Source organism: Phocoena phocoena, chromosome 14 (assembly GCF_963924675.1).
Source record: "Phocoena phocoena chromosome 14, mPhoPho1.1, whole genome shotgun sequence".
NCBI classification, from domain to species: domain Eukaryota; kingdom Metazoa; phylum Chordata; class Mammalia; order Artiodactyla; family Phocoenidae; genus Phocoena; species Phocoena phocoena.
This window is the reverse complement of record NC_089232.1, coordinates 60,653,127-60,680,329: the sequence shown is the minus strand read 5'-3', so window position 1 is coordinate 60,680,329 and position 27,203 is coordinate 60,653,127. Positions and strand designations below refer to the sequence as shown.

Below are 27,203 nucleotides of genomic sequence, written 5' to 3'. Positions count from 1 at the left end.
AGAATTTCCAAATGATTACGACAGAGAAAAGTTATCATACAAGTTTCGGCATTTTCTTTTACTACAGTATATTTAAACATGTGCTATAACTACTTGTTTGAATAATAAAAAGAGGGAGTAACTATGTGAAGTTCAAACAATATCCATGGCAGGGCTGTATTAGCACAGTACTACCGAATAGTGGCCCAGGGAAACATTAATCAGGAAGTAGTAAATTGAGTGTCTCTGATGAAAGCAGAGGACATAAAGAGAACAGAGAAATTACACTTAGAAAGCACTTTATAGTTAAACATATCATTTTCATACATAGTGTTTCATTTATTCCTCACAAAATACTCTGGGGATAAGATGGTTATTTATTAGAATCCCCATTTTACAAACTGAAAAACTAAGCCTGAAGGATTAAGAAGCACAGATAATTAGTGACAGAACTGGGACTTTAGCCCAAGGCTTTGACTCGTTCCAGTCTGCTTTATTTACACTACCTTACTTTCTCCTCCCTCTTCTTAAATAAATGTGAAGGAGGAAATGTGAACACTCTCTTAAACAGAGAAGCACACCCTCATCTCTTACTTAAAAGAAGGAGAAGGAGAAAGACAGAGAAGGAAGGAGAAGAGGGAATATGAAGAGAGAAAGAAAAGAGGGGAGAGGTTAAAAAGGGGAGAGGGTAGAAGAGAATAGAATAAAGAAGGGAAGAGAAGGGAGAATTTAGATACCTCTTATTCCAGGACTCTACCATGGAAACAGTAAACTTACAAAAATCTAAACAAAACCACAGAATAACCCTAAACAAGTTTGGAGAAATCTAATGGAAGAGTTCTGAAAACGTGTAGAACTTGCCTACCAAAGCAACCCTGACATGAGAAACAAAAACCACACCGATTAGAGTTGACGCCAGTCACCATCAGGCACCATAATGGGTCTGTCAGTTCTATTGTCTTATAGCACCAAAAACAATGCATTGTTATAACACACATTTACCATGTTCACTAACCCTACAAAAATGTTGAAATGTTTAATGAATTAACAAAAAGCTAATGAATGAAGGCCCATAAGAAAAAGCTGCTATACTAAAAAGTCTTGAATTTGAAATCAATACAAAAACTTTTAGATTAAATTTCTCCAAACTTATGGGGAATATAGATTAAATTTCCCCAAATTTATGGGGAATTTAGATTAAATTTCCCCAAACTTTTTTTTTTATGGAAAAACAAAGTTAAGGGTTGAAGTTGAAGGGTATGGATTAAAGTATGCATAATGGTCCCTAAAAATATTTATATCTGAGTTATTCAACTCACCGTTGAAGTATCAATGATGCTTTTCTCTCTTCCATCAATGTCATCATCTTCATCTTCATCACTGAAATCTGCAGCTGCACTTTCAAGGAATTTAAAATTATCCAGCACGGAGGCAGAATCTGTTAACTCAGATTTTCTGGTTTAAAACATATACACCTTGCTCAGTTAATTTTTTAAACTCGACATAAGAATTAATCCATGATATACAGCACTAACTTCTGTTTATATTGTATTATGACACCCCCAAATCATATTATAATCTACATTGATTCTTATCTATTACATTTCCATGGATTTTAACTGGAAAAGCAATATAGGAAGGAAGTGCCTACTCTTTTTTTTTTTTTTTTTTTTGCGGTACGTGGGCCTCTCACTGTTGTGGCCTCTCCCGTCGCGGAGCACAGGCTCCAGACGTGCAGGCTCAGCGGCCATGGCTCACGGGCCCAGCCACTCCACGGCATGTGGGATCTTCCCGGACCGGGACACGAATCCGTGTCCCCTGCATTGGCAGGCAGACTCTCAACCACTGCGCCACCAGGGAAGCCCTGCCTACTTTTTTAAAAGTACTTTGCAATCATATCTACTACTTAGATTAATGGCAATCCAATATAAAGAACTCCCCCTTCTGATCCACTATTATGTTGATTTTTAAGCCAACCTTAATGCATTTCTTTTTTTTTTTTTTTTTTTTTTTTGCGGTACGTGGGCCTCTCACTGCTGTGGCCTCTCCCGTTGCAGAGCACAGGCTCCGGACGCGCAGGCCCAGCAGCCATGGCTCACGGGCCCAGCCGCTCCACGGAATGTGGCATCCTCCCGGACCAGGGCACAAACCCGTGTCCCCTACATCAGCAGGCGGACTCTCAACCACTACGCCACCAGGGAAGCCCATGCATTTCTTTTAAAAATATTTTTCTTATTATCTCTACCTGTTTTTTTTCTATTTCTTTTCCTCTCTGCAACTCTTCCTCTGACACAGAAGTTTCCATAACTAAGAAAATAACTAGTAAACACATCATTTTTCTCTGATGCAATCTTGCATTTCTGAACAGTTAAAGAGTTGAAAAAAGCAAAGTGTGCATAAAGTTACTAAAAACAATATTTTAGTCAAATTAATATTACTACAAAACTTGATCCTGTTGGTTAAACCTTTTCGAAACGATTGACTTTTCAAATATGTTAAGATTTTATTTTAGTTCCCTCTAAAGAATTTTAACAAAAAATTTCTTAATGGCCAGAACAGAATGATTTCTCTCATTAGGAAATGTTATAGATAAGAAGACATTTTCCTGAAAAAATTTAGCCACAACTATGGGCAAAATTCTCAAAACAGATAAATCTTAAATTTCAAATCTGCTCAGAGCTACGTTTTTGTTTTTTTCCAACCTATGCTCCATCCCTATAGAAGTCAGATTCAGAATAATACCTTTATCAGTTTCAAAAGAGAGGTCAAGGCCAAAACACAAGACAACTAGAGTGGTCTTTCCTGAGGGTCTTTATAATAATTTGAGCTAATTCATTAGGTAAAAATATAACCAGGATTAATGCCTACATTGTCTATTTCCACACAGAGAATCTACATCTTACATTTATTAAAACAAGTTATATAGTCTTAACTATTAATGAATACATTTAAGAAGGCTCCAGTGACATTTGTTTATAAAAGTCGTATTTTTAAACCTTTACCTAAACCCTATAATTTTAGTTTATGTTCCAAATAACAGAAACTATGTTCTCACTAGAAAATGTATAGAGCTCAATTAAAACCATCCTGCCAGCCTAAACATGAGTTAAAATAAAGTAACATCATACTCGGACTTTCAAAGAATCTTTGGCTTTTTATTTCTTTAAGAATTTAGCTTTTTATTTCTTTAAGAATCATGTCAACTTTTTTCAATAAAGAAGAATCTCCTTATTTAACTGTCCATGTTCATTTTAAGCAGAATTACATATAATTGTATGATACATGATCCAAAAAGCAAAAAACAATTTCTGCTACTGAATTCTTCATTCTATTAAAAAATATATACTTGAAATAGATACTTTTCAAGGGGAAGATGAGTAACAGCATTACTAGATACATGAAAGTGGTTAAGAAAAGGTTTACATCAAAAGAATTAAGTATTTATATGATTTCTGCGTCACCAGGAATGAAATTTCACTCGTACTGATTTGAAGTGATTTCCAAATAAGATCTTTTATGAAGTTCTAATAGTGACTGAGCTTCAAGATATTAAAATCTATATTAAATCCATAAATTGCAATTAAAAAATCTTAAATAAAAATATTCTTAAAGTAATCATAAATAATAACTCTAATCCCTATGGTGTTATCTACTACCAAATAAAATTTTAATTTTCTTATTAAACTTTATCATTAAATTACTTCTGTAGCAGTATCTAAAAGTACAAGTATCACAAGTGTCACCCATAAGCCAAAAACATTAATAAGAACTAAAACTACAGCCAAACCACTTTCCAGACAAAATACTTACCCAATCATTGCTGTCTCTTTAACTTCAGCCTCTGTGCCATTTATAACTGAGTCCTGATTTTTGTCATCTTCCCTGTCAGTGACATCACTTGAAAAGCCCAACAAAGCTCGCACTCGTTTGGATTTCACATCTAGAATAGTATCTGTGTAACCCACCTCCTGTAGATACCTGCGTGTGAAGAGGATCTTTACAATTCAGTCATATCGGAATCAGTATTCTATTACTGAATATGTAAATAAAAACATTTCTTTAAATTCATATGCCTGCATAAGACTTAACAGTACAGTACTATGCTAGTAAGACTTGCTAATAAATAATCTTCCAGCTGCAGATGGAGCTGTCTCTTGCAGTACCAGCCTCTATGGTCACTGAGAAAAATCAAAGAACTATACAATACACCATTCATTTATCATAAGAAGAAGCTATTCCTTAATATACCTAATGGCACATTCTTTCTTCTAGGCAGGGCTGGAGTAAACTCACTCTCAGATTCTACTGAATTACTATTTTATAATAGTAACTACAATAACCAATAGTCTTTTTACACTTCTGATATTAAACTATCATTGGATAAATTGAAATCTAGAGAGAAAGTTTCTAGCATATATCTCTATGACATACAAAGTTTCTAGCATGTATGGTTTCCTCCATGACATAAAAAAGACAGTATATTCCAAAGAGTCACTTCCACAGAAGGGAAGCTTCTATCCTGACGACAACTCTAAAATAAAAATAGACCACAACTCAATTGTGGGATGTGAGATGAGTGGGTCTCCAGGGGTGTGTGTGCTGCAGAGAGGCAGCAGCATAGAAAACAGAGAATAGGCTTTGTATGGAGAGTTACACCTGGGTTCAAAGCCCATTTCTTCCACCTTCTTCCTGTGTAACATTAATTCTCCTGAACCTCAGTTTTCCTTCTCCTAAAAGAGACACACCTAGAACAGTGTCTGGCATATAGAAGGCGCTCAGTATCTATTAACAACAAAGATGACCAAAAAAGATGAAAAGTGGTAGTGGCAAGAACATGAAAAAGGCAAATGCCACTAATAATGTCATTAATAAACATGATAGACAAATGTCTACCATTAACTTACAAGCATTAACTTAGAGGTAAGTATCAAGTCTATGAGATGAAAGAGAAAACAAAGATCAATAAGATAACCAGTCTGATCTAAGATCACTTTTATTAAGAGTTATTATAGGTCAAAGAGATACCTCACAAAGACATGTAACCAAAATGGAATAAATGTATCCTATCAAGTCAAGGTACTCATTTTTCAATCCTATCCAGTATCTATAGAAAATTTTTGATTAAAATTTGGATAGTAAATTTCAAAAGTTCCCGATTTTAATCAGTTGGTTCTTGCAAACAAACACAAAGGTATTATGCTTTTCTATTTTTAACAAATAATACTTGATACATAACTCACTTTGGCAACAAAATCACATTACATATAACCGTTTCCAAAACTGCTCATTCCATAGATAAGTTGGCTTTACTAAATAGTTACTTCCTTATTCATTAATAAAATGTCACCTTTGAGAGGCAGATTACGAGTCTTTTAAAAGATATTTCTTGGATTGCTCACTATGATAACCACTTGTCATTAAAAAAAAAACAAAATCAGCACTTTAAGAACTTATTTATTTATAAAAGGAAACTGCATAAATCACATTTAAGACCAAAGTGAAAACCCATTTATTAAATAGTAATGAAGTCTCTGGAGACTAAATTCAGCTGGAGACGGAACTCACTGGAGACTGGAGCTCATAAGGGCCTTTGGGATGACTGTGGTTCAAGTTTATAAAATTTTATTATATGGTTCACCGCTGTACTTACTATGAGGAAAGCAGAGTAAAGTTGGAAAAAAATCTAGTAACTTTGAAAAACAGACCGGAGGAGCGACTGGTTCAAGATGGTGGAGTAGAAGGACGTGAGCTCACTCCCTCTTGCAAAGAGCACCAGAATCCCAACTAACTGCTGAACAGTCATCAAGAGGAAGACACTGGAACTCACCAAAAAAGATACCCCACATCCAAAGACAAAGGAGAAGCCGCAGTGAGACGGTAGGAGGGGCGCAATCACAATAAAATCAAATCCCACAACCGCTGGGTGGATGACTCACAAACTGGAGAACAATTACACCACAGAAGTCCACCCACTGGAGCGAACATTTTGAGCCCCACATCAGGCTTCCCAACCTGGGGGTCAAGCGAAAGGAGGAGGAATTCCCAGAGAATCAGACTTTAAAGGCTAGCGGGATTTGATTGCAGGACTTCGACAGGACTGGAGGAAACAGAGACTCCACTCTTGGAGGGCACACACAAAGTAGTGTGCATGTCAGTACCCAGGGGGAAGGAGCAGTGACCCCATAGGAGACTGAACCAGACCTGCCTGCTAGTGTTGGAGGGTCTCATGCAGAGGCAGGGAGTGGCTGTGGCTCACCGCAGGGACAAGGACACTGGCAGCTAAAGATCTGGGAAGTACTCCTTGGCATGAGCCCTCCAGAGTCCACCCTTAGCCCAACCAAAGAGCCAGGCAGGCTCCAGTGCTGGGTCACCTCAGGCCAAATAACCAACAGGGAGGGAATGCAACCCCACCCAACAGCAAACAAGGAGGTTAAAGTTTTACTGAGTTGTTCCCACCAGAGCAAACCCAGCTCTACACACCACCAGTCCCTCCCATCAGGAAGCTTGTGCAAGCCTCTTAGGTAGCCTCATCCACCAGAGGGCACACAGCAGAAGCAAGAACCACAACCCTGCAGCCTGTGGAACGAAAACCACATTCACAGAAAGACAGACAAAATGAAAAGGCAGGGGCTTCCCTGGTGGTGCAGTGGTTGAGAGTCCGCCTGCCGATGCAGGGGACATGGGTTCGTGCCCCGGTCCGGGAAGATCCCACATGCCGCAGAGCGGCTGGGCCTGTGAGCCATGGCCGCTGAGGCTGCGTGTCCGGAGCCTGTGCTCCGCAGCCGGAGAGGCCACAACAGCGACAGGCCCGCATACCGCAAAAAAAAAAAAAAAAGGAAAAAGAAAAGGCAGAGGGCTATGTTCCCGATGAAGGAACAAGATACAAACCCAGAAAAACAATGAAATGAAGTGGAGATAGGCAAATTTCCAGAAAAAGAATTTAGAATAATGATAGTGAAGATGATCCAGGAACTCAGAAAAAGAATGGAGGCAAAGATCAAGAAGATGTAAGAAATGTTTAACAAAGACCTACAAGAATTAAAGGACAAACAAACAGAGATGAACACTACAATAACTGAAATGAAAAACATACTAGAAGGAATCAATAGCAGAATAACTGAGGCGGAAGAACAGACAAGTGACCTGGAAGACAGAATGGTAGAATTCACTGCCGCAGAATACAGTAAAAAAAAGAATGAAAAGAAATGAAGACAGCTTAAGAGACCTCTGGGACAACATTAAATGCACGTACATTCGCATTATAGGGGCCCCCAAAGGAGAAGAGAGAGACAAAGGACTCAAGAAAATATCTGAAGAGATTATAGTCAAAAACTTCCCTAATATGGGAAAGGAAATAGCCACCAAAGTCCAGGAATTGCAGAGAGCCACAGGCAAGAAAAATCCAAGGAGAAACATGCCGAGACACATAGTAATCAAACTGACAAAAATTAAAGACAAAGAAAAATTGTTCAAAGCAACAAGAGAAAAATGACAAATGACATACAAGGGAACTCCCATAAAGTTAACAGCTGACTTCTCAGCAGAAACTCTACAAGCCAGAAGGGAGTGGCATGATATACTTAAAGTGATGAAAGGGAAGAACCTACAACCAAGATTACTCTACCCAGCAAGGATCTCATTCAGATTCAACGGAGAAATCAAAACCTTTACAGACAAGCAAAAGCTAAGAGAATTCAGCCCCACCAAACCACCTCTACAACAAATGCTAAAGGAACTTCTCTAAGTGGGAAACACAAGAGAAGAAAAGGACCTACAAAAACAAACCCAAAACAATTAAGAAAATGGTAACAGGAACATACATATCGATAATTACCTTAAATATGAACGGATTAAATGCTCCAACCAAAAGACACAGGCTTGCTGAATGGATACAAGAACAAGACCCATCTATAAGCTGTCTACAAGAGACCCACTTCAGACCTAGGGACACACAGACTGAAAGTGAAGGGATGCAAATGATATTCCACGCAAATGGAAATCAAAAGAAAGCTGGAGTAGCAAAACTCATATCAGATAAAATAGACTTTAAAATAAAGAATGTTACAAGAGACAAGGAAAGACACTACATAATGATCAAGGGATCAATCCAAGAAGAAGATATAACAATTATAAATGCACCCAACATAGGAGCACCTCAATACATAAGGCAACTGCTAACAGCTATAAAAGAGGAAATCAACAGTAACACAATAATAGTGGGGGACTTTAACACCTCACTTACACTAATGGACAGATCAACCAGACAGAAAATTAATAAGGAAACACAAGCTTTAAATGACACAATAGATCAGATAGATTTAATTGATATTTATAGGACATTCCATCCCAAAACAGCAGATTACACTTTCTTCTCAAGTGCACATGGAACATTCTCCAGGATAGATCACATCTTGGGTCACAAATCAAGCCTCGGTAAATTTAAGAAAACTGAAATCATATCAAGCATCTTTTCCGAACACAATGCTATGAGATTAGAAATAAGTTACAGGGGAAAAACGCAAAAATACAAACACAGGGAGGCCAAACAATACGTTACTAAATAACCAAGAGATCACTGAAGAAATCAAAGAGGAAATCAAAAAATACCTGGAGGCTAATGACAACGAAAACACAACGATCCAAAAACCTATGGGATGTAGCAAAAGCAGTTCTAAGAGGGAAGTTTAGAGCAATTCAATCTCACCTCAAGAAACAAGAAAAATCTCAAATAAACAATCTAACCTTACACCTAAAGGAACTAGAGAAAGAAGAACAAACAAAACCCGAAGTTAGCAGAAGGAAAGAAATCATAAAGATCAGAGCAGAAGTAAATGAAATAGAAACAAAGAAAACAATAGCAAAGATCAATAAAATTAAAAGCTGGTTCTGTGAGAAGATAAAATTGATAAATCATTAGCCAGACTCATCAAGAGAGGGAGAAGACTCAAATCAATAAAATTAGAAATGAAAAAGGAGAAGTTACAACAGACACCACAGAAATACAAACCATCCTAAGAGACTACTACAAGCAACTCTATGCCAATAAAATGGACAACCTGGAAGAAATGGACAAATTCTTAGAAAGGTATAACCTTCCAAGACTGAACCAGGAAGAAATAGAAAATATGAACAGACCAATCACAAGTAATAAAATTGAAACTATGATTTAAAATCTTCCAACAAACAAAAGTCCAGGACCAGATGGCTTCACAGGTGAATTCTATCAAACATTTAGAGAAGAGCTAACACCCATCCTTCTCAATCTCTTCCAAAAAATTGCAGAGGAAGAACACTCCCAAACTCATTCTATGAGGCCACCATCACCCTGATACCAAAACCAGACAAAGATACTACAAAAGAAGAAAATTACAGACCAATATCACTGATGAATATAGATGCAAAAATCCTCAACAAAATACTAGCAAACAGAATCCAACAACACATTAAAAGGATCATACACCATGATCAAGTGGGATTTATCCCAGGGATGCAAGGATTCTTCAATATACGCACATCAATCAATGTGACAAACCATATTAACAAACTGAAGAATAAAAACCATATGATAATCTCAATAGATGCAGAAAAAGCTTTTGACAAAATTCAACACCCATTTATGATAAAAACTCTCCAGAAAGTGGGCATAGAGGGAACCTACCTCAACATAATAAAGGCCATATATGACAAACCCACAGCAAACATTCGCAATGGTGAAAAACTGAAAGCATTTCCTCTAAGATCAGGAACAAGACAAGGATGTCCACTCTCGCCACTATCATTCAACATAGTCCTAACCATGGCAATCAGAGAATAAAAAGAAATAAAAGGAATCCAAATTGGAAAAGGAGAAGTAAAATTGTCACTGTTTGCAGATGACATGATACTATACATACAGAATCCTAAAGATGCCACCAGAAAACTACTAGAGCTAATCAATAAATTTGGTAAAGCTGCAGGATACAAAATTAATGCACAGAAATCTCTTGCATTCCTATACACTAACAACAAAATATCAGAAAGAGAAATTAAGGAAACAATCCCATTCACCACTGCAACAAAAAGAATAAAATAACTAGGAATAAACCTACCTAAGGAGACAAATGACCTGTATGCAGAAAACTATAAGACATTGATGAAAGAAATCAAAGATGACACAAACAGATGGAGAGATATACTATGTTCTTGGATTGGAAGAATCAATATTGTGAAAATGACTATACTACCCAAAGCAATCTACAGAGTCAATGCAATCCCTATCAAACTACCAATTGCATTTTTTACAGAACTAGAACAAAAAATCTAACATTTGTATGGAGACACAAAAGACCTCAAATAGCCAAAGCAATCTTGAGGGAAAGAAATGGAGCTGGAGGAATCAGACTCCCTGACTTCAGACTATACTACAAAGCTACAGTAATCAAGACAGTATGGTACTGGCACAAAAACAGAAATATAGATCAATGGAAGAGGATAGAAAACCCAGAGATAAACCCACACACCTATGGTCAACTAATGTATGACAAAAGAGGCAAAGATATACAATGGAGAAAAGACAGTCTCTTCAATAAGTGGTACTGGTTAAACTGGACAGCTACATGTAAAAGAATGAAATTAGAACACTCCCTAACACCATACACAAAAATCAACTCAAAATGGATTAAAGACCTAAATTTAAGACACAGCACTATAAAACCCCTACAGGAAAACACAGGAAGAAGGCTCGTTGATATAAATCACAGCAAGATCTTCTTTGACCCACCTCCTACAGTAATGGAAATAAAAACAAAAACAAGCAAATGGGACCTAATGAAACTTGAAAGCTTTTTTACAGCAAAGGAAACTATAAACAAGATGAAAAGACAACCCTCAGAATGGGAGAAAATATTTGCTAACAAATCAACAAAGGATTAATCTCCAAAATATATAAACAGCCCACGCAGCTCAATATTAAAAAAACAAACAACCCATTCCAAAAATGGGCAGAAGACCTAAACAGACTTTTCTCCAAAGAAGACATACAGATGGCCAAGAGGCATATGAGAAGCTGCTCAACATCACTAATCATTAGAGAAATGCAAATCACAACTACAATGAGGTATCACCTCACACTGGTCAGAATGGGCATCATCCGAAAATCTAGAAACAGCAAATGCTGCTGAGGGTGTGGGAAAAAAGGAACCCTCTTGCACTGTTGGTGGGAATGTAAACTGATACAGCCACTATGGAGAAGAGTATGGAGATTCCTTAAAAAACTAAAAATAGAATCACCATATGACTCAGCAATCCCACTACTGGGCATACACCCAGAGAAAACCATAATTCAAAAAGACACATGCACCCCAGTGTTCATTGCAGGACTATTTACAATAGCCAGGTCATGGAAGCAACCTAAATGCCCACTGACAGACGAATAGTTAAAGAAGATCTGGTACATATATACAATGGAATATTACTCAGCCATAAAAAGGAATGAAATTGGGTCATTTGTAGAGACATTGATGGACCTAGAGACTGTCATACAGAGTGAAGTAAGTCAGAAAGAGAAAAACAGATATCATATATTAACACATATATGTGGATTCTCAAAAAATGGTACAGATGAACCAGTTTGCAACGCATAAATACGAGACACAGATGTAGAGAACAAATGTACGGACACCAAGTGGGGAAAGTGGCGGGGGAGGGATGAATTGGGAGATTGGGATTGACATATATACATTAATATGTATAAAATAGATAATAAGAACCTGCTGTATAAAAAAAAAATAAAATTTAAAACATAAATAAATAAATAGTAATGAAGTCTCATTTCCTTCTCACTTTGAGGAGATTAAAAATAGATGTAAGGAGACACTTTAATATTCTCTTCCCATCATCAAAAGAAATGGCTGGCATGCAATCTGCTCTGGAAACCACAGGTTTAGACTATTCACAAGCAACCGCAAAAGTTTAAACCAGGTAGCAAATTTCATTATAGTCAGGCACAAATCAAAATACCAATTTCAAATGTGATATGCAAGGGTCAGGCACTGAGCTGGTGAGTGAGTCTAGCCCACTGCCTGACATCTGAACCTCAACCTAGCTTTGATCCCTCCTTATACTCTCAAGTTCACATTTTATAGGAGAAACTATATGTTAGCATAAAATTTACAAACTTGGGAAATCCAAGAAGTTCTTCCATCTATTTAAAATAAAGTTTAAAAACATAACACAAAAATTACATGATTAGACTTATATTAAAACATATGTATATTCATGTGTACAAGGTACAAGGAAAAGAGTAACTTTAAGGGTATATATAGAATTCTTTAAACTAAATTTAAGCATATATAAATTAGAAGCTTTAAACTGTACACTTCCTGATAAAGCTAAAATTATGGAGAGAGAACTTATTCTTAATAATTCTTACTAATATTTAATGAAAAAATAAATTCCTCCATAGGGGAAAAAGTATTTAATATGAAAAAGGAACAGTAATTCAAAGAAGCTTTTTCACAGCAGATACTTTCATGAGATACTTACTGTCTGAGTAGTTGTCGACCTTGTTTCCACATTAACTGGCTGTTTTGTTGTGGCTGCACCTCTGTTTCATTACCTTCATCTGGAAAACATTAAATCACAAAAAAACTGACGTTTTATACATTAGAGGGTATCTCAATTCATTAAAAATGTCCAAAAAAATTTATAAGATTAAGAACACTACACTGTAAGGTATGTTTTAGGACAATGGAAATTCTGTTTTTAAGTTTAATTTCCATAACAAAACTCTAATATAAATTCATTATTGCTACTAGATTTCCCTGAGAATTTCAGAACTAAAATAAAGACTTTTCCCCAATTTTTAGGTAAACTGAGAATCTTCCTTCAGGACAAATCAAGAGTCCTGAGTCAAGAGTCAAAAGTATTATGAAGCACCACATCAGAATTAGAACAAAATGCCCAGGAACAATGATTCAAAAAAAAAAAACAAGCCGATCTGGTAAAGAGTAGATAGATAAGAAATAATCCCTGCTCTGCACCTGGCAACGCTCGCAGCGCACCATAGCCGGCCCAGCTTCTTTCAAAATGTCTACCGTTCATGAAATTCTCTACAAGCTCAGCTTGGAGGGTGATCACTCCACACCTCCAAGTGCATACGGGTCAGTCAAAGCGTACACCAACTTTGATGCTGAGCGGGATGCTCTGAACATTGAAATGGCCATCAAGACTAAGGGTGTGGATGAGGTCACCATCATCAACATTTTGACCTACCGCAGCAATGAACAGAGACAGGATATTGCCTTCGCCTACCAGAGAAGGACCAAAAGGGAACTTGCAACAGCACTGAAGTCAGCCTTGTCCGGCCACCAGGAAACAGTGATTTTGGGCCTACTGAAAACACTTGCTCAGTATGACGCTTCCAAGCTGAAAGCCTCCATGAAGGGGCGGGGAATGATGAGGTTCATCTGCTCAAGGACCAACCAGGAGCTGCAGGAAATCAACGGAATCGACAAGGAAATGTACAAGACCAATCTGGAGAAGGATATCATTTCCGACACATCTCGTGACTTCCGCAAGCTGATGGTTGCCCTATCGAAGGGTCGAAGAGCAGAGGATGGCTCTGTCATTGATTATGAACTGACTGACCAAGATGCCGGGGATCTCTATGATGCTGGCAGAAGAGGAGAGGAACTGATGTTCCCAAGTGGATCAGCATCATGACCGAGCAGAGTGTGTACCACCTCCAGAAAGTATTTGAAAGGTATAAGAGCTACAGCCCTTATGACATGCTGGAGAGCATCAACAAGGAGGTCAAAGGAGACCTGGAAAATGCCTTCCTGAACCTAGTCCAGTGCATTCAGAACAAGCCCCTGTATTTTGCTGACAGACTGTACGACTCCATGAAGGGCAAGGGCACTCGTGATAAGGTCCTGATTAGAATCATGATCTACCACAGTGAAGTGGACATGTTGAAAATTAGATCTGAATTCAAGAAAACGTATGGCAAGTCCCTGTACTACTACATTCAGCAAGACATCAAGGGCGACTACCAGAAAGCGTTGCTGTACCTGTGTGGTGGGGATGACTGAAGCCCACAATGGCCCGAGGGTCCAGGACGGCTGCTCCGCACTCCTAGCTAACAGTTCTACACAGTCAGCTTGTGGTTAACAGCCCCCTTGTGCCCATCCCTGGGAGGATGACGTTAGCACTGCCCACCCCACCTGCTCCATCCTTAGTTTAGTTGCCTAAGCATTACGTGGCTTTCCGGTCTAGTCTCTCTTTACAGTCAAAGAAATGAACATTCCAAGGAGCTAGAAGTGAAATCTATGATGTGAAACACTTTGCCTTCTGAGTAATGTGTCATAAACATGAATAAACTGAATTTTTACTTTAGGAACAAGTAAAAAAAAAAAAGAAAGAAATAATCCCAAGCCAAATCTATTTCCTTCACTAGTTATTAAATGAAAACCTCAAGCATTCTTTTTTTAAGACATTCTTTAGATGAAAACCTCCTAGGCCCTGTAAAGCTTCAATTCATCATTTGGTAGAAGCCGAATCTTTCAAAAAGATGATAAAGGACTTCCCTGGTGGCGCAGTGGTTAAGAATCCACCTGCCAATGCAGGGGACACAGGTTCAAGCCCTGGTCTGGGAAGACCTCACATGCTGCAGAGCAACTAAGCCCGTGTGCCACAACTACTGAGTCTGTGCCCTAGAGCCCGCAAGCCACAGCTACTGAGCCCATGTGCCACAACTACTGAAGCCCACGCACCTAAAACCCGTGCTCCGGAACAAGAGAAGCCACGACAATGAGAAGCCCACGCACCGAAACGAGCAGCCCCCGCTTGCCACAACTAGAGAAAGCCTGCGCACAGCAACAAAGACCCAATGCAGCCAAAAATAAAAAATAATAAATAAATAAATAAGCCTAAATCATTTCTACACCATCCTCAGATATACTCAACTGCCTTTGCCTACTTTGGTAGCTAGTGATGTTACCAAGGAGTGGTACATCCATTCCATGGACTACTACTCAACAAGAACAAGGAATGAACTACCGACACACAGCAACATATAAGAATCTCAAGTGCATAATGCTAAACGGGAGACCCTAGATTCAAAAGACTACATTCTGTACGATTCTGGAATTGATATGATTTTCTCAAAAAGGCAAAACTGTAGGAACAGAAAACATATTAGTGGTTGCCAGGGGATTAGAGTAGGGAAGGAGGGGTTAACTACAAAGGGTATTAGTAACAAGACTGTATGTGTTTATGAAAACACCAAAAAGGTGAATTTCACTGTATGTAAATTATACCTTAATAAAAAATAAATTAAGCCAAACCAAGTAAGAATGCATCCTCACCCTCTTTTTAAAAAGTGTATTCTTATACTGAGATAAAATCCAACTCCCTTGGTGATCATTTTGTAATATATTAAAATATCAAACCACTATGTTGTATACCTGAAACTAATATAATATTGCAAGTCAATTATACTTCAATGAGAGAAAAAGAAAAAGAAAGCAAGCACTCAGTCTTGACTCAGTTAACCCAGCTATATGACAAAAACAGCAAGGCTATGACTGCTGCTTATTATATTATTCCACACTGGATCATGACTAGGCTCCAGATGATTGCAAGGAAGCAAACGAAACCTCATGGAAATATAACCAGTCACAACACTTACTAAGAATGAAGAGATTCAAAGACCTATAGAGCTTGAGGAGTCCTTATCTCCTTGGTAATGGATCTGAGGAAAACTGCTTACCTTAATTCTTTTATTAGATTAGTGTATGAATTAATGATCTAAGATTACGTCTGCAATCATAGATTTAACCACACAAACATAAAACAGGCTCTTTACTCAACATTGCCAAAATCTATTTTCCACTGATTTAGAGAAATAATCAGTGGTATAGCCTTCTGTAAGAGCAACAAGTTTCAATGCCTGCAAAGTAATTATAAAGACAGAAATCCTGATTCTAGATAAATTTCTCTGAAGTAAATTTTCCTTTCTCTATTTAAAAAAAAAAAATCTGACTCTCTGGGTCATATGTGAACTTGTATTTCCCCACACTTCCTTATCCAGGCTAAACACTTAGTTCTCTCAATGGTTAGTAAGTATTCCTCAACTATCAGATTCATTCTTACCTTATCAAGTTCAAAAAGTGACATTATACAAAAGTGAGGATTTTAAAGTGGGTAAGAACTGAATTTCTTGGTAATGTTAAAAGTATCTGACTGACACTTCCAGTCAGGGTGGAGTAACAGGGACCCAATTTACCCTCCTGCTTGAAGCAACTATACATCAAAATGGTTAAGACATTGGACATCAGGCAACAGAGGGCAGCAATCCCTGAGAAAAGGGAACCAAACAGGTGAGCCTATGATTGTTCCAGCTTACTGCCTTGATAGAGTTTCCCAATCACAGCATAGGGAGGGAGAACAAAAATAATATCTGAAGAAACAGGGGCTGAAAAGTTCCAAATTTCATGAAAACTATAAACCCATAGATCCAAGAAACCCAACAAATCCCAAGCACAAGAAACACTGCGGTGGGGGGGGGGGGGGGGGGGCGGGGTGTGGAACTACACCAAAGCACATCATAATAAGATTGCTTAAAACCAATGAGAGAGAGATACCTTAAAAGCAGCCAGAGAAAAAGGTCACTCATACAGAGGAATAAAGATAAGAATGACAGAAGATACCTCATCAGAAACAATGCAAGCAGCAAAGTAAAGACTTTTTCAGACACACAAAAGCTCAAAGAATTCATTATCAGCAACCTGTATTACAAAATATGTTAAAGAAAGTCCTTAAGACAGAAGGAAAATGATACCAGAAAATATGGATGCACACAAAGGAATGATGAGCACTGGAAATATATGTTTTTTATGTTATTTATATCTCTTTGAGAGAGAACTGACTGTTGAAACAAAAATAATCATGCAGTGTATGGTTTATAATACATACAGAGAAGTAAAATATATGAAAACAATTGCACAAAGACAGAAAGGAGAGATGGAAGTACACTGTTAGGAGGTTCTCATACTACACATGAAGTGGTATATTAGCACTTAAAGACAGAACTCTAATAACTTAAAAATATATACTATAAATCCTAAAGCAACCAATAAAATAAGCGTTGTAGCTAGTAAGTCAGCAAAAGAGATAAAAAGAAATCATAAAAAAATACTACATTAGGGGCTTCCCTGGTGGCACAGTGGTTAAGAATCCGCCTGCCAATGCAGGGGACACAGGTTCGAGCCCTGGTCCAGGAAGATCCCACATGCCACGGAGCAACTAAGCCCGTGCACAACAACTACTGAAGCCAGTGTGCCGAGAGCCCATGCTCTGCAACAAGAGAAGCCACTGCAATGAGAAGCTCACGCACTGCAATGAAGAGTAGCCCCGCTCACTGCAACTAGAGAAAGCCCGCATGTAGCAACGAAGACCCAATGCAGCCGAAAGTAAATAAATAAAATAAATAACTTTTTGAAAATATATACTAGATTAATCCAAAAGAAATCAAAAAATGAGGAAAAGGGAGCAAATAACATTTAACAAACAGAAACCAAACAGCAAAGGTGACAGCTTTAAAGCTCACTGTATCAATAATCACATTAAATGTGAATGGTCTAAACATCTCAGTTAAAAGGCAGAATTTGTTACTTTGGATAAAGATATTCTATTTTTAATAAGTATCTGGCTTCTAATATTAAGTAGGAGAAACTGAAATATGAAAGATAAATAGATTTAACGTAACTTAGGGTAATATTCTCCTGAAGTAGAAATGTAAAGGTTTGGAAGTGGAACAAAACAGAAAAAATGTCAGAGGGGAAACGAATTGTTTTTGAAAAACGTTTCAGAAAACATCTGGATTATCAGTTTCAGGAAAATACAGTAAATGGATAAAAGAATGAAGAAGGAAAAATGCCTGCTTCTTTAATTTGGATACACCACCTTCTACCCTCTCGTAGTCACTGTCCTCATCACTGTCACCTACAAATCCCTTGATAACGCTCTAAACCAGGCATCCTTCCTCTGTAACCAAACTTTTACATCATCTTGAGTGAAGTTAATATTCATGTGGGTGATCCACTTCAGCTTCTGCACAACCACCACCCTCTCTAACTGTCATGCCTTAGATACTGTCATTATGAAGAACTGTCACTGATGCAAACTCACTCTCTGAGCATATCCTTCAGGCTCAATACCCCTAATTCACCAGGCACTTTGATTTCGGTGGGACCTTAGATCGGGGTGATCAAATTCTGGCCTGCAGGTCAAATCCAGCCTGCCACACTTATTCATTTATGTGTTGTGGCTGCTTTCATGTTATGATGGCAGAGTTGAGTAGTTTCAACAGAGAACACATGGCCTACAAAGCCCAAATATTACTATCTGGCCCTTTACAAAAGGGTTTGCTGACCTGCTCTAGACTGTTGCCTATCCCCTTACTTTGATCCATTAGCCTCCCTTTGCCTTCACTTTCTTTCCTCTCTAGTTTTAGTTCAGTGTCTATCAATTCAACCATTCTTTTGACAGTGTCTTCATGTCCCCTTGTCTCTCCATGAATTCAACTGTTAACTATTTTCATTCTATTATCTTTTACCTAGGCTGCCAACTGTGCAGACCAGCAGCACTTCTACATAAACTTATGATTACACACCTCAATCGGACACTTAGCTTTTCTCAATCTTACTATTTCTTAGTAAATTTGTTCTCCTGTTCATTATTATTTTAAACCTTCTCCACTTTTCTTAAACCTCTGATATATTCTTAGCAGATAATCCAGTCTCATACATAAAGCTATCATATTAAATACCCACCACCAGACCGAAACCCAAATCTACACACCTATCACCTAACTTCCTATATTCTCTCTTGGTAACAATAAAAGACATGCTCCTCCTGCCATTCTCCAGCTATGCTCAGAATCCAATCCCTATTACTTCTTCAGATACCTTCATATCGTATCTCTGCTCTCTCCTTTTTATTTGCTCCTCCTCTAAGAAACATGTCACACACACACACATACACAAACACACATTCTCTCTCTCTCTTCCTTGACCCCATGGGTCCTTTCAGCTATTTCCCCCTAATCCCTCACCTTCAACTCCACAATCTAGGCTTCCTTAAAGCTTACTACACTTAGTCTTCACTTTCTACGCACAGTCTTCATTTCTGCCCTCAACTCTCTCCTAAGACTGCTCACAATAAAGTTCCCAGTGACCTGTGTGTCACTAAATCCTAGAGATACTCTTCAGACCCCTGGGCATTAATCAGTAGTGCTGAAGGATCCTTCCTTCTGGAAACCCTCTCTTCTCTTTATCTCCATGCTCCTGATTTTCCTCCTACCATTAAAATAATACTCATCAGTTTCCTTTTCAGGTTTCTATTCTTCTAACAGTTTTTTAAATGTTGCCATTCCTCAGGGCTCCATTTTAGACCCTCTTCTTACTCGGCATAAGGTCCCTGGCTGAGCTCTTCCACCTCAGTGGCAATGAGTGTCATTAGTACTAGATGCTATATGCTCTCAAATCTACATATTAAACCCATGTCTCTGCCTTGAGCTCCACACTCACATGCTCAGCTGTCTACTAGCCATTTCTGCTTGATGGCCTAACAAGTAAATCCAAAAGTGAACCCACCATCTTCCAAACGTACTTCTGGTCTAACTTTTTAAACTAGAAGTGTGGAGTCATCCTTGATTCTCCCCTTTTTAAATCCCCTACATCTAAACAAGAACTAATTTCCTGCAGATTTTACTTCCTAAATATTTCCTGAACACACCCAATTCTCTTCAACTACATTGTTAGTACCCTTGTCAAGGTAACCTTCCTCATTTACCCAGGTGGCTGCAAAGTCCTCTAACCCATCTCCCCATCTTCAGTTTTACTCCTCTCTAACCCATCTTCCACACTGCTATCTGCATGATCTAAGAGCAAGCAAATCTGATCACAAGAGCCCTGATTAAGACCCTTCAAAAGCCTTCTCGTAACTCTTAGTTAATCTGCTCTCCTGGTTAACTCTCTAGCTGCATCTAGAAACACTCTTTCCCTCTCCCCCTCTACTAATTATTTTGTTTCTCAAATGTGGTAAATTCTTCCCTCAGAAACTTTACCGCTAATGCTCTGCCTTTCTTCTACCTCTCATTCAACAAATAGTCAGTCCTCTTTCCCTGGTTAATTCTTACTTGTCTTTCAAATGTCAACTTCAAATATCACTTCCTGCAAGAAGGCTTCCTTGATCACTTACAACTAGATTTGGTTCTCCTGCTACTGTACTCCATAACACCTATTACTTCTCCATATAATTTTATTGTGATCACTTTTTTCTTTTATCCTCCCTGTAAAAATCCAACAGGGTACTATATTTTTATTCACAGAATTTGATTCTGGCTCTGACACAAGCATTACATATTTCATATTTAAAAGCTGAACAGTAGTTTGAAAGATGGACAGATGGAATGATACTAGGTATTACATACTAAGAAAATAAACCTAGAAGTTAGGAATTATTTCCAGAATTTCCCGCAGTTTACAGATAAGGAATGGAGCAACCTCAGAGAGACTAAGTAATATCACAGGTATTTAAAGTGTTAGGACAGAGTCAAACTTACGTGTATCCAATTTCAAAGCCCAAACTTTTTCTACTGAGCCACATTCTTTACTTACAAGCATTTTGTATATACTGCAACTAGGCCTTTATACTCCTAAATCGATATCTACAAATTAGGAACAAACATGTTTATGTAAAAGTAGTGATTAAAATCACTCCTTTGATTCAGACAATGTACTGTTAGGATAGTCTTCAACAAATAGCCTAGATTTAAAAAGAAGAAAAAAAATTTTTTTAATCTAAGTGCATCTCAAGTTAAAAGAAAAGATGCCAAAGTAAAAGAACAATGAAAAAAAAGCAAAGAAAAAAATGTCAGTGATCAATTGGTATTGCTCTAAACATCAAGGATTCAATATTCAGCCATGGAAACGTGTTAATTACACTACTACACTGAATTGAACTATAAAATTGGCAGCACATTCAGAATAATTTTCTTCTTTCATACACTGTCAAACACAGAAACAGTGTGGAAAAATGGGGAGAATTCGAATTTTGGAGTCAGTGGACCTGGGTTCAGATCCATGTTCCTATTACTTAAGAGCTGTGTGACCTTCGGCAAGTTTCTCCACTTCTCTGAGTTTAAATTTCATGCAGGTAAAATGAAAATAATATTATTTTTATTGAATAACTATATTAAGAATTAAAGTTAACATACATAAAGCCCACAGTAACCAAGGAAGGTATTTCAGTATGTGATAGTTATATCAGACATTTGATCCAGGAATTTAACCTGACATCATGTCAAAAACACACTCATCTGAAACATGGTGATAACTTTTCAACAATTTTTCTTACTTTTTCCTAACACCTACTAATAAGTCAATTATATTCCTTAATATCTTTACAAGTACTATTTTTGTATTGTTTGATGGGGTGATGAGGAATATAAGAGAAGGAAAAAGAAGAAATAGCACAAAAAGATAACAAATGTTTCAGCAGTTAAAAGATGTTCTGGTTACAGAACATCCTGTGGGTTAAGTCCAAACAATTTTGCACCTGAAATTGAGGGATCAGACTTAAAGGATGAGTAATTCTCTTGTACTTAAAGAAGAAATCTCCTGCCTCCATAGTTTCTACCCTTTCTCTCAGGATTTCAAGGGCATGATGTACTTTGTATTACACACCTCCAAGTTCTCATTAATACTGGAGGGACCCAGCAACACACAGTTATGTTGGTGCATGTTACCCCATGAATTCTGATCCTTCCAGTAAGTGTAGAACATAAGCAGAAAGTGGGGAGCTAAAAGAATGGGGAAGAGGGAAACAGAAGGAAGGTGGTAGAAAATGATCGAATGACACTTAGTGATTAGTGCCCAAAGATAAGTAGGTCAGAAAAAATAACTAATATGCAAATAATTAGAAATTAACTTGCAGTTATAAATACTGTTGCTACAAAATACTAGATATTAACTTCTTTTTAATCATTTAAACTTCCTTTAAAATTAGCTTACCAGAGTCATAGCTTGGAGGCTTCATATCTCCCTGATTCAATTCTGTTCCGTATTTCAACTTGTGGTATTTAGCTCTACCAAAGAAATGAGAAAATACAAACCATCTTAAAACATATTTAAATGAACTTTAAGATATGTAACAGGAGTAGTCATCAGTATGCAGTAGTCCTGACTAACTTTCAACAGTTCAAAGACTTCCACAGTGTCAAAGTCCTAATACAAAAGCACTCGCCATTATTATTTTGTTGTCGTTATACCATCAAGTCCTGTTATAATAAATAAAGGAATAACACTGAGAATCATAAATCTTGTTTCCAGAGTTACAAATGAACCAGATAACATTCTAGTTTCTGCAGTATTCAAATTTTCTTGATGACTGCCAGAGTACAATTCTATCAAAAGCAGTAAATAAGTTTGGATTGCGAAATAAACTTGAGAAAGACTAATCATTCTCAAAATTGAGTTTCGTTGCTTTTTTTTTTTGTAAAAAGGTCATTCATAATACTTTGCATTGTCAGGCAACTATGCTTTGCCAAGTATGCATTAGAGTGAACAATCTAAAGGAGGGAGGGGGAACCAGCCTAAATCATCAATGTTGAATAAGACATTCTAGTAGGAATAAATATATTTTTAGTAGCCAAGGTATCTTTTGCCTTTTCAGGAAGAACTGTGAACAGGAATACCTTCTTTTAAAAGCTAACTAGATGTTATTATCTCTGGTTTATCTAATTTAACCATCCCAGATTTAACCATCCGAGACCAAAAAAATAATCTAGATAAGGTAAAAAATTTAAAGGTTAACTAAAAATGGCCATACTTAATGTATTTGTATATTCTGACTTGTTTGCTTCCCCAAAATATTGAGGCTATTACAATAAATATTCAATGTAATAAGACTGGGATAATAACAACAATAATAATTTGAAAAACCAAAGTAATAAAGTAATAAAGAAGGAATAAAAGGGTAACCAAATAGCCAAAATTTGAAAGTTATTTTTTTCTTTATAAAAGACTGAGCACTTACTTTAAAGTTTTTATATTTCAAGAAAAGTATAAAGAAAATGAAAATTATTTGCTCGAATGTGTAAAATACTGGAATTCTTCGTATTACTTTGCAATAATTATTTTGCAGTTACAACACACAAAAAAATCAACATTTTGTACAGAGGGGAATCCTAAAACCTCTGAAAGTTACAGATAGCTGATGTTCTATTTCTTAAAGTAGGTGGTAGATACATGAATATTTTTTATATTAGTCTTTATATGTTTTGCATATATATGAAACGTTTTGTAATGATATGTATCCATTAAAAAGAAAAAAGAATAAAGAATCTTTGTGTGCAAATATGGGATTGATCTTTAAGCTTAAGTAGAAAAACAAGGTACAAGATACTCTGTGTGTGTGTGTGTGTGTGAGCACGTGTACACCTCTGTGTGTTTTTTATATGTGTGTTATGGTTTTTAAGTATAACTGTCAATCTTCAGATTTTTTTATAAACACACTTCATCTACTATAAGACAAACTAACAATACCTCCTATAAGGCAAAATAGCAATTGAAAGTAACTGGCCTGAGGACAGAATAAAAGCAGCCATAAAGTTTTATGGAGTTAACTTATGTATTTTTGTTTTACATATATATACATATTTATTTATATATATACACACACACATAGATATATGAGGAAAACATTTTCAAACACAAAATACTGCACTATAGTGCATTCTAGTGGTCTTAGGAAAAACTACAACAGACCTTACAGAAAAGGGAATAGAAAACATTCTATAGTAATTACACACTATGAACTAACATTTCATAAAAAATTAGATAAAGACAAAATAAGTAAAGAACTGCTGTGTTTGCTACAAGCTGTACTCCCATGAATCAGGGTCTCCCTAGTGAATTGTTAAGTTCACTGAAAAATAATTTACTCACAGAACTCAATTTAGTAACATTCCTTTTGAAGTCAGTATGCTAAAATACCTTCCCACTCATATTGCTTCCCATTGTTTTAACGCTTCATCTCACTGTTAGCAATACTCTTGTTCCCTAAGCTTTTTCTGTCTAAATCTGACTGGCTGCAAGTTAAATAGCAGACCTCATGCCTAAGAACTCTACATTTGATACACAGCTAGGCCTCCCAACTGGTCTTTACTGGATAAAACAGCATAAAATTACATAATTATAATATATTAAAGAAGTCCCATTATAGCTTTGTTTCAAAGTTAATTATTATATATAATATACCTGGAATATAACACAGCATTCCAATCACACTTTAAACGTTGATACTTAAAAATAATTTGATTAGAAATTGAGTTATTTGTAGTGAGATGGATGGACCTAGAGTCTGTCATACAGAGTGAAGTCAGAAAGAGAAAAACAAATACCATATGCTAACACATATATATGGAATCTAAAAAAAAAAAAAAAGGTTACGAAGAACCTAGGGGCAGGACAGGAATAAAGATGCAGATGTAGAGAATGGACTTGAAGACACCGGGAGGGGGAAGGGTAAGCTGGGACAAAGTGAGAGAGTGGCATGGACTTATATATACTACCAAATGTAAAATAGATAGCTAGTGGGAAGCAGCTGCATAGCACAGGGAGATCAGCTCGGTGCTTTGTGACCACCTAAAGGTGTGGCATAGGGAGGCTGGGAGGGAGACACAAGAGGGAAGAGATATGGGGATATATGTATATGTATAGCTGATTCACTTTGTTATAAAGCAGAAATTAACACACCACTGTAAAGCAATTATACTCCAATAAAGATGTAAAAAATAATAATTTGATAAAATCCAACGAACTGTTATTGAATTCTTATGACATGCCAGGCACTGTACTGGCTGGTGGGAATAATGTGCAGCTTGTAGTCAGTTAAGGATAAAGGCAAGGAGATAAAGAAGAGACAGAAATGTAAATAAATAACTCTAGCACATGGTGGATAAGAGCTATGAGCTATATCAAATGTTATACGAATTTAGATAAGGGATTATCTAATTCTGTCAAAGGTCCTGACAGTAGTCAAGGAGAGCTACCAAAAAGAAGGAAACACGTGAGATTTTAGCTAAACCCCAAAACCTATAGTTCCACAATCAGACAAATGGACTGATGAAGAGGGTATTTTGGTCAGAAGGAATATCTTAAAAGTGGAAAAAAATACCCAGTGGTGTGTGTGTTTGTATAGGACTAGAAAGGAGCCTGGATGTAGAAGCTTTTACTAAGAAGAACTCTGAAATTAGCTAGATATTTTTAAGCAGGGATATAACATCTGTGTTTAGAAAACGAATTCCACGGACGTGGAAAATTAATCAAAATGAGAAAATGTATTAGACGCAAGGAGGACAGTTGGGTTTTTCAGTGGTGCAGACACAAGAGATATGTGGAGCAAATGGAAGAAATGTTTCAGAATTATATTTTATATAGTGTTTAAGGTTCTTCAATATAGAACTTCCTGAATAAACCTTAGGTTATACCCTGCGTGTTCTTGGAAAATTATATGTAAATTTTCTCATTTTGTAAATTTTATCACACTTTAAGGAATGCTTTGTTAATCCACTGCTAGGGGCTTCCCTGGTGGCACGGTGGTTGGGAAGCCCATGCGCCACAGCTACTGAGCCTGCACTCTAGAGCCTGTGAACCACAACTACTGAGTCTGTGCTCTGGGGCCCGCGAGCCACAACTGCTGAAGCCCACGCGCCTAGAGCCCGTGCTCTGCAACAGGAGAGGCCACCGTGGTGAGAGGCCTGCGCACCCCAACAAAGGGTAGCCCCTGCTCACCTCAACTAGAGAAAAGCCTGCACGCAGCAACAAAGACCCAGTGCAGCCAAAAATATAAAAAAAATAAAGAAAAAATTTTAAAAATCAATAGCATAAAAAAAATCCACTGCTAGGTGTGTAATCCTTCTTTAATGTTAAATATTCAGTTTTACTTAACTTTGGATCTTTTTAAGTGGGACGACTTAGAAAATCTGTAATACAGCAATTCAAAACCATGATCCTTACTTAGGTTTTTACAAGTTAAATGACAAGATGTCTGGAATTTGCTCTAAAATAGATTGAGATGAAGCAAGACTGACAAAAATGTTAACTGTTGAGGCTTGGAGGTGTATATAAAAGATATTAGTCTCTGTACACCTATGCTTCAAATTTTCCTCAGTTAAAAAAAATTTTTTTTAATTGGCTTAACGTGTCAGAAAAAATAACTTCAGAATCGAAAGAACTGAAATGTTCCAATTTTTTAAAAATTCCTTTGCATTAATTAAAAATAATTTCACAGTGAAAAGGACTCAAATGTTTAAGAGCTCTAATCCACAGAATTTTTTATTCCTTAATTTATCACACTTCAATGGTGCCATTACATCAGGAATAATCTCAAATCATTCCATGGACCTCCAAAGATACAAAATCAGGGACACTTTTCCAGGAGAATCCCTTTAAGTTAAAAAGCAAAAAACAATCTTCCCTAGACCCAGCCACTATCTCTCTTTATCTTTTCTGTTCCCCAAAGTCAAACTACTTGAAAAAATAAACAACTCTGTCTCCTCTTTATCTACCCTTCTCACCTCTCAGTCCCCTGTGGTCTGGTTTATGTTCCTGCTACCTCACTGAAGCTTTCTGGCAAGGATACCAACAAGCACCTAACTAGCAAATCCAGGACTATTTTCAGTATACAACTTACTTGCGATTTGTTTGGCGTCTGCAATTGTCAAACTTCCACCTGCTTTAGCTTGCTTACTGCTCTCTCCTTCCTTCTCTACCATTCTATGGTTGGCTCTTCTTCCTCTGTCTTTTCCTCAAACATTTCCATTTCCTGTGGCTCCTGCTAGTAATCTCTTCTTGTCCCACAATACCTGTTCTGTTTGTTTCAGAGTTCTTATAATTTTACCCACAATATTGATGATTCCCAACTACACATTTCTAGTCATGAGTCCCCCTGCCATAGTGGCTTTTCAACCCTAATTCTTTAGCTTTAATTCACTTGATACGTTTCAAACTTCTCATTCAAGCCAGAAACCTGGGACTCATTCTTGAATTACCTTTCTTCCTCATCCCCTATACCAAATCAACTCCAAATCTTATGCATTTTTTTTTTCTATTTAAAATGTTTCATAGGGAATTCCCTGGAGGTCCAGTGGTTAGGATTCCAGGCTTTCACTGCCAGGG

General features: G+C 37.2%; 2 protein-coding genes across 3 annotated transcripts in view; one reads left to right on the top strand and one right to left on the bottom strand.

Moving 5' to 3' along the window:
* The window catches only part of STRN (striatin), a 107,150-nt gene that overhangs the window by 38,342 nt on the left and 41,605 nt on the right, over positions 1-27,203 (bottom strand). Inside the window, exons 3-7 of one of the 2 annotated variants that reach the window (XM_065890701.1) lie at positions 22,035-22,108; positions 12,502-12,580; positions 3,813-3,957; positions 2,225-2,257; positions 1,299-1,424 (exon numbers count right to left, since the gene is read on the bottom strand). In XM_065890701.1, coding sequence (XP_065746773.1) covers positions 1,299-1,424; positions 2,225-2,257; positions 3,813-3,957; positions 12,502-12,580; positions 22,035-22,108 — 457 coding nt within the window. Of the gene's footprint in view, positions 1-1,298; positions 1,435-2,224; positions 2,258-3,789; positions 3,958-12,501; positions 12,581-22,034; positions 22,109-27,203 lie in introns of both variants that reach the window. The other variant, XM_065890700.1, reaches the window with a different exon arrangement.
* Positions 13,045-14,048, top strand: LOC136133819 (annexin A2-like). Its single transcript, XM_065891200.1, is given in 2 exon segments — positions 13,045-13,633; positions 13,636-14,048. Coding segments are annotated over 2 exon segments (1,002 nt in total).